The sequence below is a fragment of the Aplidium turbinatum genome, chromosome 5 (assembly GCF_918807975.1).
Source record: "Aplidium turbinatum chromosome 5, kaAplTurb1.1, whole genome shotgun sequence".
Classification (NCBI taxonomy): domain Eukaryota; kingdom Metazoa; phylum Chordata; class Ascidiacea; order Aplousobranchia; family Polyclinidae; genus Aplidium; species Aplidium turbinatum.
In genome coordinates, this window is record NC_137476.1 from 1,572,282 (window position 1) to 1,585,479 (window position 13,198).

At 39.0% G+C, this 13,198-nt stretch overlaps 1 protein-coding gene across 1 annotated transcript; it reads right to left on the bottom strand.

The window, feature by feature from the left end:
- Positions 1–926: 926 nt before the first annotated feature.
- On the bottom strand, positions 927–12,164 carry LOC145770290 (calcyphosin-2-like). The gene is made up of 14 exons (XM_082581888.1): positions 11,981–12,164; positions 11,288–11,522; positions 10,678–10,785; positions 10,193–10,247; positions 9,864–9,937; positions 8,503–8,604; positions 8,157–8,344; positions 5,957–6,124; positions 5,387–5,545; positions 4,429–4,562; positions 3,612–3,766; positions 2,923–3,004; positions 2,400–2,534; positions 927–2,254 (listed from the first exon to the last, which is right to left on the bottom strand). The coding sequence occupies exons 1-14, from the start codon at positions 12,034–12,036 to the stop codon at positions 2,082–2,084; spliced, it is 1,824 nt and encodes a 607-aa protein (XP_082438014.1). The 5' UTR covers positions 12,037–12,164; the 3' UTR covers positions 927–2,081.
- Positions 12,165–13,198: the final 1,034 nt, after the last annotated feature.

A 13,198-nucleotide genomic window follows, 5' to 3' on the forward strand; every position in this document is an offset into this window, starting at 1 on the left:
CTCTGCTTCTCTCGGTATTCCTCCTGCATTCTTCTCAATATAAACAGAGCATCCACTGTACCTTTTCCTGGCATAAATCCAAACTGCATATCATTTAATTTCACCAATGTTCTCAACCTCTTTTCTAGTATTCGCTCCACAATTTTCATTCCATGCTCTAGTATTTAGCTTTTGCTGCATTTAAATAATATTTTGGAGCAAAGATTTTCCAGCCGGATGCCCTTCCTGACGCTAACCACAGTTATTGGCGGTGGGCCTAGCCTTTACTTAAAAAAGTATTTCCTGCAAGGCAGCAGGATTTCTAACAAGTTTTAGCCAACCAGTCGAGGTTGTTGCCCATGAGGTGGGACGTGGACCCACTTGTTAGTTTGGTGTGTGATCAAGACCAGTGTTCCCCGAGACCCATAGTGTAACAATCCATGGCGACTGCCCAGGGTTCAAAGGTGCTACTTGTACCTCACACCTACCTCATGTGAGTTGAGTTGCCAGATGCCATGTTTTTACGGTGAGTTGAAAGTGGGTACTCTCTGCATTGACCATGGCCATCTCAAAGTCAGTCATGATTGTCTCTGGAACAGCAGGTAACAACTCCATGAATGTATGTCCCTCTCCTTTTGTCCCCCAGCAGGGCATACACCAGAGGCACTGAAGTGTTTGAAGGCACTGTCTTGAAGGTGCCGTCAGCATACCAGTGCTTTGAACGGGCAAGGAGCTGCAGATTTCTTTCAGTGGCACAATTATGTGTTTAAGCACAATTAGCACATCTCTAGCATATAGGCTACCCTAATTGATTGTTCGTAAACAATATTGTAACTGTTTTTTTTTTAAAGCTGTAGCCTAACTTTTATGAACATTTGTTTACGAACAATTAGTATTACGGTCAATTGCATGCCCGAAGAATTGCTTTTACGAACAATTGCTTACGAACAATTGTTTTACGAAAAACTGTTTACGAAGAAAACGTCGGACACGGGCAGACATGAGTGGGTGGGTTAAATAAAAGTGTTGCCAGATGCCATGTTTAAGTTTGTCATAGAATCTATCTTTAATAAACTGAAAAATAGACAAACGCTTGCCTGTTTGTAAAAGCCCACAATTTACAAAGCCGCACGTTACTAACGCGAAACTACTATTTCTGAACAATGGTGCCTGTATATTGCTTTGGTTAATCAAATAATCATGCAAGTCATAATCTAAAAAGAAATATTGTAACAGATTCTCAAACATTGAGCACATTATTGAACGCCATGGTAGGTCCATACAGGCTACAAGCATTTTCCAAATTTCATAGTTATTGTAGACTAAGTTTATATGAGCGTTGTCGAATATAAGGTACCCGGACATTTTGCCGAATGGACAAACTGCCAAAAGGACTAAGGTTGTGAACGATAGACTAAAACACATTGTGAAGAATATCGATACATATAACACAAAAATGTCTTTCGGCAAAATGTCCGCGCACGGAATATTAAGCCACGCTGTATAGGCCTACAGACAGACACCGTGAGCTTATTCTCCGTCTATACGATTTAACGACTCCAGTTCCCCGTATTGCGAGAATTAGACGCCAACGAATGTCCATTTTGTCTGACAATGGCATTTCTCCAATCTCCCGCTCCTGAAGGTCGACCGAGACGACATTTTCTTTGACTTCCATGCTTTACTGCAACTCTCTTTGAAATCCAGTTGTTTATGCATTTTGGTGTGATCACCATTCAAATGTTTATTGAAATATATAGTTAAGCAAAAACGATTTGCAAAAACACGTTTCACAATTGCTAGAAGACAATTAAGTTAACATTTGTATACAATACTGTGCAGGAATGTTCTTGTAGAAGAATAATGGATTTGGACATGGTTGATATGATTATGTGCAATAATTTAACACACGAATCTACAGAACTTGAACATCTGAGCCCAACAGATTAATAATTGCCACAGAAAGAACTTGCATCTTCAATCCTTCGTTCTTTTCGCTTTGATGGCGGAAGCTCAGTGTCCTGGACCATCCGCCATGGCATCGACCAAGCTCTAACAGCGGGGACCACACATGATAAGTTGGCAACCCACACTGGCGAAGTTTAGACGCCCCAGCAATTGCGCATCATATTGATAAAGTCTTCATCGCGTTTCATGACAATGCTCAGCCCTTCATAATATTCTTCGAACTCCGTGAACGTGACCTCTGACCCTGAACAAAGGTCAGAAAATGCCGCCATGAACTGCTTTTCCATCTCTGACTGACTGAGTTGACCTAAGAAAAAAATTTAATGGCTCAGAATTGTTCATCCCACCAATAGAAGTATAGCCTACTTAGTGTCTGATTGCTTTTAGTCGTAAAATATTAACTTTGGTGAGAAAATTTTATCTTTTAGTTGATATAATTCCACATCCATTACCGTTCACCACCATGGGATGGGTTTTAGCACTGTACAGCTTTTCAATGTCTAGCAGTCGGGCTTTTCCACTTTTATGGGGGTCCAGTTTACGAAAAACTTTTCGCACAATTAGTTTCCGGATTTCGTTCATTTCTCCTGCAAACAAATAAAAAAAATAAAAGCTTCACGGGCTTTGGAACGGAGCCTCCACTTGTGTGAATGATATCACCAGCGCTCCAGGATAGAGAAGTTCTGTTGATGGGGTCTTCGCTACAACTAATATCGTCCCCTGGGGAAAGATACATAGACCACCCACCCCAGTATTCGGCCAAGTCAACTATGATTCACCGACACTACACGACATAAGAATCAATGACAAAACGTACGAGCTCAGCGTCACGGATATGATGACGATGGCGAAAAGTTCCACTCAACATCTTAATTCACCAGATCAAAGAAGTTCGTAACGTTTTGATGCTTTCACAAGTTGAAATCACAATTCCAACCTTCACTTTCCAGCTCACACCAAACCAAAGAGGGTTACCTATAAACGCTCTCATGAACTCTCCATAGTCGATGGCTCCATCATCATTCTCATCAACTACTCTCCAGACGGCGTCAAAGTCCTGGAGGATAATTACGATTGAAAGTCAACAAAACTTATGTATGGATAGAAAGAAATTAACGGTAAACTTGTCCTTAGTAGGCAACATAACCATCAACATCAACGGAAGATAAACGAGATAAAAAATATATGAACAATTTAAACAATGAAAACTATTAATACTGCAAAAAGTGCTTAATGCCAAGCAAAAAGCAAACAGAGCGAATTAAATCACATATAGTTATTACTATCTAAACCCTTGGCAGCCTGTTTCACCTTTGAAAGGAGGATTTTGAAGGATCATCAGAAGGTCCTTCAAAATAGAATCTTCTATTCAAATAGAATTTTCTATTTGAAAAATTCAGATAGAATACAAATAGAGTCTTCTATAATAGAATCTTCTATCTTCTAAATAGAATACAAAAATTCAAATAGAATCTTCTATTTGAATTTTTTTTATTTTTCAAATTTTCAAAATATTTTCAATTTTTTTAAATATCAGATTCTATTTGAATAAGGACCTTCTGATGATCCTCCTTTAGGTGAAACAGGCTGTCAAGGGTTTGAACAATTTAAAGATTTATTTTCAACTTATTATAACAATTTAGCAATTTGAAGGTAATCTTTACCTTTTGAGGCAACGAAATATCAAACTCCTCCAACGCTCTTCCTAACTCTTCCTTGTTGAGGACTCCATCTCCAGAGTCATCCAGGAGACGAAAGAGCCTCCCTAATCCGACCACTACACTGACGCTTCTGTCGCCGAGCTTTTGTCGGATGTATTCTGACAAAACAATGAGAGTAGTCATGACACGACAAAGGATAGGAAACATGTTGCACATGGCCAGGAATGCCGATGACAAGCTGAGGATGAGGTCTGTTGCAAAGTAATATAAAGCAAAAGTACAAAGCTTTCAAAACCATCAATATTTACATAGTCTGCAAATATCAGCATCAACCTCACTGATACTTTTGTCTCCAAACTACTACTAATAATAATAAATCTAACAAACTAACAAAACTAACAAGTCCAAACTAACAATAATAGCATTTATATAGCGCCACATCCACAGTGCAATCTATGCTCCTAGGCGATGTGCATGACGAGAGAGATAAAATAATGTGGTACTGTCAGTCGTAACGTTCAATGAAATAAAATCTTTTCAAGCGAGTTTTGAATTGATTTAAATTTTCAGCCTTTATATAAATAGTAATACGTTGGGTAAACAATTCCAGTAGACCAAACAATCCAAAGAAGTCATTACATAACAAGATGGGAAATATGGTTCGAGCAACCCCAGCACCCGCAATAAAATACCCAACAGCCGCTGCAATTATTATAGGTACCTTTTTTTAAGTTAGCTTTCTGCTCACAAACAATGTTGAAAAAAAATTCAAATAAGCATTTGGTAGAAGTTGAAGTAAGTATCAATGGTTAAGCCTCACTTTGCACATCGTTAGTGATCCTCCTGTCGTTCCTCTCCAGCCCAGTGTCGCTTCCTCCTGTTCTATCGCTCTCCTCCCAACCTCCTCCTGCTCCGGAGCTGCTCGCATCGCAAATCCTCATGGTGAGGACCTTTCTGGAAAGCCAGAAGAAAATGGTCACCCGTGTGGCTATTGTTCGGGTTGTTAAATCGGTTAATACAAATTGTAATGATGAGCATGCTGCGATCAGTGAGATAACTTTTTCCAATGGCCATCTATATACAAAGGCCTTGTCAACGTGTGAATCTACAATAATGACTGGACTGGAAGGTGGAGGCTGATGTAATTTCGATCTCTAGGCTAAATGTGCTTTATATCTCTTTGATATGACATAGTTTTGAGAATCCAAATTATCAAAGTATATACAATCAGTGAATCTCAAATCACAGAAAAATCCGAGTTTTAAGTTAAAATATGACAAATCTTTCCCTATTACAGCTGTTGCCAGATGCTCTTCGGATATTCACAAAGTACCAATTTCTAGTCTAACTCTTATATGGCCAAAATAGCACAAATATTGCCAAAAATTATACAAAATTTACACAAAGACTATATCAACTATACTAGGCTACTCAGATTATCAACTTCTACTAACGATTTTGGTCGCTATCGAATATCAGATCGGTCTCTAGCAAAATTTGAAGCCTTCGCACTTGGCATGGCCTGTGCAAGTGTGCATATAGGTCGCCGTGGTTTTACAGTATTGAGCCTTAGTTATTGTTTGAGGAATTGACAAACTATTCATATGAGTCATAAAGAAACTTCAATGGAAGAGAACATATTGAACAAGCAAATATCATATCAAATGTAAGAGAAAATTATCTCAAATAGAACCATAAAGTTGGAGCAAATTTTATTAACACTTCTTGCGACAAAAGCTTCTATGAAGAAAATTTCTATAATTCCAATGGCAACTTACTGCTGCCGCAAGGTGTCAGGAAGGTGAGTTTGGTTTTGCGTTAGAAAAGTCAAATTCCTTCCCAATTGAAAGTCTTCTGGACCATAGACCTTCCCTTTCCGTCGGCCCAGGGCGTGGGAATACTTGCCCCTGTCTATCAGGGGGAGGGCCTTGTGGGAGCTGAAACGTAAAATTATTACATAAACGTTCTTTTTTGACAATCAGCTTCACTCATGCTTTTCATAATATACTTGAAAGACATTTATTGAGTTCCATTAAAGATAGGGGATCTCCTGACTACGAAGCAACAGGCCAGCGATTCTCCATCAAGTATCAGTTCAGAGTTCAATATTTTTTATTAAAAATGGATGGAGAATCAGCACAGCCCTGCTATTTATGGCATATGCATTTCGCTCTACTACTGTAGAGCATCATTAGTGCCTTATTCAAATAGAATCATTCTATTTGAATTAAAAATATTGTTATAATACTTTTAAAAGTTATGTGAAACTCTTTTATTCCTTTTGCTTAAGAAATAAAACATATTGTAAGTTCATGTGGCGCTCTCAATTCACAATATACTCAACTGACTTCTTTCCGAATTGCCGAAACTCATAAACGGTAAGCGTCTTATCAGTATGGAAAAAGAAGCCGAATAACTCCCGAAGTGCGTCCCTGCCACCTCTGGTGACGAGGCGTGCTCCGAAGGTGATTCGATCCTTCAACGTGGACTCGGTGGCCGCTCCCTGGGTGCTCACTCTAGACAAGGAACAATATCATCGGTTGAGTGCAGCGTTTCCAACTTTAGTTCACAAGAAGTTATAACATTACTTAAATGACCTTGGAAGTCTAATACGCTACCACAGCCAAGCAGGTTGAAGAATGAAGATGATATTTTGATGATTTTTATTTCACATAAACTGCAACTATGTGGGTTTTCAAAGAAAAGTTAAAAAATTCAGCAAGGAGCCTTAAGAAAAAAATTATAGCCCAGTATAACAAGAGCTTGCGTGGTGCTCTAAGCCATGGGTCCGCAAATAATGGGTCGCGACCCAAATTCGGGTCGCGAGACCATGCATACTGGCCACTGGGTCGAAAAACGGTTTAAACTTACTATAAATATAGGCCTAACTTGTATGGAAAAAATAAATACAATCATATACTCTTTGATGTGCTGAGTTTCGTACAATTTTGTACAAGAAAATTTATACTTTTGATTGTAGTACAGTAGTCCCCGCTTATTAAGCCCACGGTTATGAAGCCTAGAAGACACCATGAGCCAGGATATTAAAACTCTCTCAGCTTATCTCCAGAACTGGCGACTGAAACTCAGCGAAACCAAAACTGTGGCAGCAGCTTTCCACCTACACAATCCGGAAGCTGATCGTGAGCTACATGTTGAGAACAACGGAAAACCTCTGTCCTACTGCCTCGAACCAAAATATTTTGGGGTGACACGAGACAGAATGCTCGCATACCACCACCAGTTGGTGTCATTGCACAAGAAACTGACATCCCGCGCTGCGCTACTCAAGCACAACCACTCTGTCTCTCGGCCGACGGACACTGGAGCCTAACCATCTTCTCCACCACAAGATCTCTGCTCTCCCGAACGAGCACCTCTGTCGACTAAAATCAAGACGCCAATTCGTGCCAGCGGCTCAACTTCTGATCAACGAAGCTGATGAAAAGACATCTTTTCAGCTACTTGGGCGGACCATAAATGGAATTCTGAAGTCAAGCGCCACCAGACTCCATTCGTTCGTCTCCGACGCCGACACACGCCTCATCGGCCTGACACTACAAACACAGACCTTGATGCGCCTCAACCGTCCCCGTACGGGTGTCGGGCTTTTCTGCTCAACCATGCACCAGTGGGGAATGGTCTCTTCCTCCTCCTGTGAATGCGGTGCCGAGGAACAGACCGCAGACCACATCATCAATGACTGTACCATCTTCAAGCCACTAAATGGAGTGGAAAGTCTACGCGTCATGGATGATGAAACATAAGACTGGCTGCTCTCTAGTAGCCTTCCAGTGTAGTCCGGGAACATCGTGAATCTGGAGTGATAAAAGGATAGACCCTCGGTCCCAGAGGCTTACACGACGACGACGAAGCCCACGGTTAATAGGTCCCCCCCGCTTAGAAGCCCATTTTGGTCTATTCCGGAATTACTGAAGGTATAGGAGTGGTAATAAATTGTCCCCCACTTAATAAGCCCAAAATCGTCCGGTCCTGAACCGGATGTAGGCTGAATAAGCGGGGACGACCTATTGAAATGGACATTAAATTGCAAATTTTTTGCGCAAAATTATATGCTTCTGAAACGTTTGGGTCGGGAAGATTTCGAACGATTGTATTTTAGGTCGCGCCAACAAGTATTTGCGAACCCCTGCTCTAGGCTACGGTTGTGTGACACACGAAGAAGCCTTTTAAATATTTTAGAAGTTATACATATTGATTTAGTCAGTGTTATTGATTTAGTCAGTGTTATTGATTTAGTCAGTAGCTTGATGCACTTTTGCAAGGCCAGTTTTTTTTGCTCATGAGGCAACAATTCAAGCAACATCTTCCACCTGCTGCAACCAGTGAACTGTCTCGGCATTATCATCTATAAAGCAGTAAGTAATTACGTTGGGGTAACATGAACAATCAACCGTAATACCATACCATGCCGCACCATCAGCATGATTAACAAAACAACAGAAAAATACTGAAGTTACAGTAAGCATATGATATTTCAAGTGAATATCGAGCTGAAGCAACAAAGACAAAGCTTAGAATATTTACCTGGTCTCATGGAGTCTCCTGCTTCGAAACCTGAGTGGGGCGGTGTTGAAACTCGATGTGGGATCGGCGGGGTTCTGTCGCGCTGGATCGCGATCCTGTTCCGCATCACTAAGCACGTGACGTGACAGTTGATCGACCAAGACTTGCTCCATGATTTCCTGCTTTTGTTTATTGATCAGGTCATCCTCCTGCGGAATGGGAAGTATATACATGGAAGATGACACATCAGACCGACCTCAATTTAGATCCTTGTAAGTTGGTCTGAATATTTGAATTGATGAAACTTCTGTTTGAGCACTTTTGGTTGAACTTATCGAGATTCACTTCAACAAAACTTGATACTTACAGCCGCAAACTTTTTAACTTGATGTAAGCCGGTGTAGGGCTGACTTGTGTACTGGGCTTGCATCTGCGCTGCTTCATCTATCCCAACTTCATCATTTTCAACCTGCAAGTTAATTGTTATTACTTTATTAACTGGTATATTATAATTCAGTAGGATACTTTCTTGTTTCACGAATTCACTGAGTGCTCGCAAACTAAACTTTCTTGTTAGGGCTTTGGACCACTACTGCATTATCCCCAAAAGATGTGTAAACAACATTGAAAATTAAAAAATTATCTTCAAGTATTTGAAATTCCATCTGAGAACCAGTTGGATCATGGGCTCTCTAGACTTGTTCATCATTCATGAAGGCGTAATCGTTTGCTCAGTGATGTTGGACGTTATGGTGCAGACATGTTGCGTTGGGGCTTGGCAAAGAGTGCTGCCTGTGGAGTCTGCTACTATTCGGCAAATCCAATTCGGCGAGTTCCCTATTCGGCGATTTTTTGAAAATCCAACGACGCCTTCTGTAAATCCAACGATTGAATATTATTCAATATTCAGACATTGAATCAATGTAAATACGAACTGTTAGGCTAATTGGGTTCTTTGAACAAATCGAATGGCTTTTGTAAATGTTTCTCAGACAGGTACCGTACAACCTATACCTGGTCAGCAAAAGTTCCCTTTTGTACACGATTTCAACGTCTGGCGACGTTAAAACGATGTAATTGCCTTTACATTATATTCAAAAAATTTTGTTGACATCAAAAACTCTTTGACTGTTTTGATTTACAGCATCGTTTTGTGAAAAAGGTTGTTTTAATGTAAAATATATTTGAAATTTCATATAAAATCAACAAATAGCTTATTTAAAAAATGAATGACATGACAAATGACATAAACATGACGCAAAGAAGATGGATGACGTAGGATACATGTCAATTTTATGTGAGTAAACATTTTAATTTAACAGTTCAAACATTTTTCGTTAAATTTCATTTTAATTTATTTTTCTTTGTCAGAATGCAAAAGAAACGATATTGTGGAATAAAATACAAAATTCTCTAAATAAACAGAAGGCTTCATTGGATTTTAAAAAAATCGCCGAATCGGACTTGCCGAAACGGACCATTCCGCTACCTGTAAGTGGGGTGAAATGCAGACGGCAGCCCACATAATCAAGGATTGCCCGTGGTACAGACCACCTCATGGTATAGAAGACCTAGTCTCCATTGACGACACCAGGCAGTGGCTCACCGACTGGTGCCCTGATATATAGCGACAACACGAGAGAAGGAGATGAAATTATCGGGTGATTTTAAACCATATAATATACAATAATAAATTGACTAACGCAAAGCAACAATACCAACACTAACATTCTGGTCCTCTTTTTTCTCTTGGAATTGTTCGTCAAGGTACCAGTACTTTCCTTTGTTGTGGTGATTCATCTCTGGAAATAAAAGTAACAGGTACGGTACTAATATTTGAAATGAATGCGCCTCAGCAAACAGGGTCGGTTTGAGGATAATGAGAACGGGAGAAATGTTAATAAATTAATAAACCTGGCACCATGTTTTGACACCTAACACAAGACCTGCACCGATATGGTATATGTAGTGTACTTGTATAGACAATATCAATACGGAGGCAAATACACCAGTTATCCAATTCAGTTTTATCAATTGATGCATTGAATAATATTTACCGGGCTTCTGTTTTTTTTCTGTGTCTGCTTTCTTCGGCGATTGGACGATGGTGACCTCAAAGAAACATAAAGTAAAATATAAAAACTGTAATGTGCAACTCTGGGGTAAGATACAATATGGCAATTGCAGCTTCCAGCTGTAGTTATTGTTTACCTATTTGTACAGAGAAAGCTATAAATTTAAATAAATCCAAAAACTCGCTTGAAAACAGTCTATTTCACTGAACATTAAGACCGCATGAATTGTTTTATCACTATCATCATGTACACTTGTACAGCAGCCAGCAACATAGTTTAATCTTTGGGATGTGGCGTCATATCAAAACAGCATAATTATATAACTCTCCTTAACACAGGTTGGGTACATTGCTAATAAAACAGCACCCATTTACAAGCATCAATCATATAGGTCCGCCCCGGACAAACACAAGTAAGCTTTTACTCAGTAAAATATTCAGAACATCCCTAAAACTACTCTCAGGTACCTGCTTCGGCTCTGTGTTTGGGTTCCTTTGCTTCGGCACAGCCTCCTGGCTGGTGTTGTCTTGAACCTTGGGTCGATTATGAACGGCAGGCTTGGAGTGAGTGATGGGCTGCAAGCAATAAACATATAGCCAAAAACAGAATAAACATAGCAACATGAAAATGTACGTTGCTTAATGGCAAACTATAATTTCCCAATGCTTCGCCTGCACTTTGCAGTAATTGAACAATGAAGGCAAATGTCACGAGAAACAGGTGTAACACAACAGACACGCGAAAGCAACACAATCATCAAATCAGCGGTCTCAAATTTGCTCAGTTTTGTACAGGAGATATTTGCAATATTTTTCAATATTTTATCAGTCTATGTGAGTTTCTTAAGCAAGTACTTCTGTTTGAATAAGATGTCAAAGAAGTTGATTTTTTGCGGTGAAAGCTTTATTAATAAATTATATAATACCAGTTTGTTCTTAACTTGGCAGATTTTATTTTGTTATTGTGTTTACGGTAATTGTTCGGTTGCACCCTTAATGAAGGATCCTTGTATAACTTTTCATTCTCAATAATATCGAGGAACCAGCACATACGTTCACCATCTACTTTATCTCTTACATTTCTTTGTGGTTGAACTTGTCGGTGCCGTTTGTGAGTGCAGGGTCGATGAACTGTTCCACCAAATTCTTTATCTTGTGTTGTCAGAGCATAAGGAGTGGAGGAAGGAGTTCCCCAACTGATAACAGAATGAGAGGACGGGGAAGTTAATAAGTTTCGTGGTGGAATTGACTTTTCCAGCACCTTGTCTGCAGGAACATCGACTACTAAGCCTTCTAGTTTCAATGGAGGGACTCTAAAAATGAGGTAAAACAGGTGAGTAAAAGCGAAATCGGATAATGAAGTGAGTTAAACATAAAATCGGTTATCACATTAGCAATGTTACCAATGCATTGCTCAAGCGCACACCCTGAGAATCGAACCAATGCCGCATGATCTTGAGCCAGGCGCGTAACCACTAACCAATACATAAATAGATAAAGAAATCTTTCTTTTTCTTATATTCGTCTATTAAGCTAAAGGAAAATAAGCTTTGCAAACATCAACACTGGCTAACAATAATTCAATAGAAAATTATCATAAACCACAAAACTAACTTTCACAATACAGATAATAGTGACATAATTATGATAATAGTGACATAATTACGAGTAAAATTAAATACTTCTTTTCACAAAAAATATATTAACAATTTAAATAGCAAATATAACCCATGCTGCATGTTTTAGTAGATATGTAATGTAGCCCACTTACGATTCAGGTCTAGGAGATTTTTGGGTTGAATCAGGTTTTTCTATTCTAGTTGCCATTGCTACCTATTTCAAAAAAACGTTTACGCACATTAGATGCAAACTGTTTTTCAAAAAATTTAGTTCATTTGTTTTTGGTACATTAGCCCACATATCAACCTTGAATAAAAACTAGTCTTGTGCTTAGAATAATAAACTTGGGAGATTTGATTACTTTGCTCACAATGACTTAAATGTAGCTGTGACATGTACCGTGACGGGTTTGGAATGTCGGACAAAAAAGATAAAACGGAAAGGTCTTCCAACAACAGTTTCTTCGGTTTTAGTTTAATATTGTCAAACGGAAGATATTATTTATAGATAACATTTTTTAAATTAATAATAAATAATTTAATTTACAAAGTACACCCTTATTTCTTATTAAATGCATTTGCATCAATTAAAACCTTCGAAACCTACTTTCAATATTTTGGGACTGAATCTTTTTCTCTCATGTTGGCGCTAAACATCAGAGCACCGGTGGTGGTCACAGCGGTAAACCATAATCTCTTCGTGGGAAAATTGTAACATAAGATTCCCGAATCCGTTCGTCTGTATGTAATGACCGAAAGAGAAACACTCTTCTGAAACGTCTATTCAAAATTGTATTTCTGTAAAATTAACCACCTGGCTGTCGAAAATGCGCTGCAACACTGTATACCGCTAAAACTTGTCACTACGATACAAACTAATTAGATAAAGACAGAATTTTTGTCCAGCTAGCAAGCACTAAGCAAACAGTTAAATGTGCGACTAACTCTCAAGCAACTATTTCACGAATGACCAGAATAGATATCAATATCTCAAACTCACGTACGCAGTACTGTGACGTAATAGTGAAAGACATTGTCACGCAATTCAAACAGGTGTTCAAAGGTGATGATGCAATATTTCATGTTTAAACAGGTTTGACACAAGTCTTACGAACGATAGTGCAATTTTGGCTCATTTCTAAGAAAAATTCCATGACGTAAGATTCAGTAGACCTGAACGGTTTTATATGACGTTTGATTTGTATAGAGATTGGCCGTAACAGGTGGATCAGCCACTGCATTAATCAATCAAGTGCATCCATCAATCAATCAAGTTTATTTTGGCATAGCTCTACACAAATTTCAATGTAGAAATAGCAGAAAATATAAACATATTTCTTTTGTTGATATGGAAGCCACACTATGGAGAC

What these genes read in the sequence shown, in the direction of transcription:
- LOC145770290 (XM_082581888.1), bottom strand. Translation starts at nt 12,036, where the DNA reads ATGGCAACTAGAATAGAAAAACCTGATTCAACCCAAAAATCTCCTAGA. An exon ending in AAGTTAAAAAGTTTGCGGCT is followed by an intron (nt 8,345 to 8,502) that starts GTAAGTATCAAG and finishes CCCATTCCGCAG; the next exon opens with GAGGATGACCTGATCAATAA. An exon ending in AGGAGACTCCATGAGACCAG is followed by an intron (nt 6,125 to 8,156) that starts GTAAATATTCTA and finishes TTCCTTGTCTAG; the next exon opens with AGTGAGCACCCAGGGAGCGG.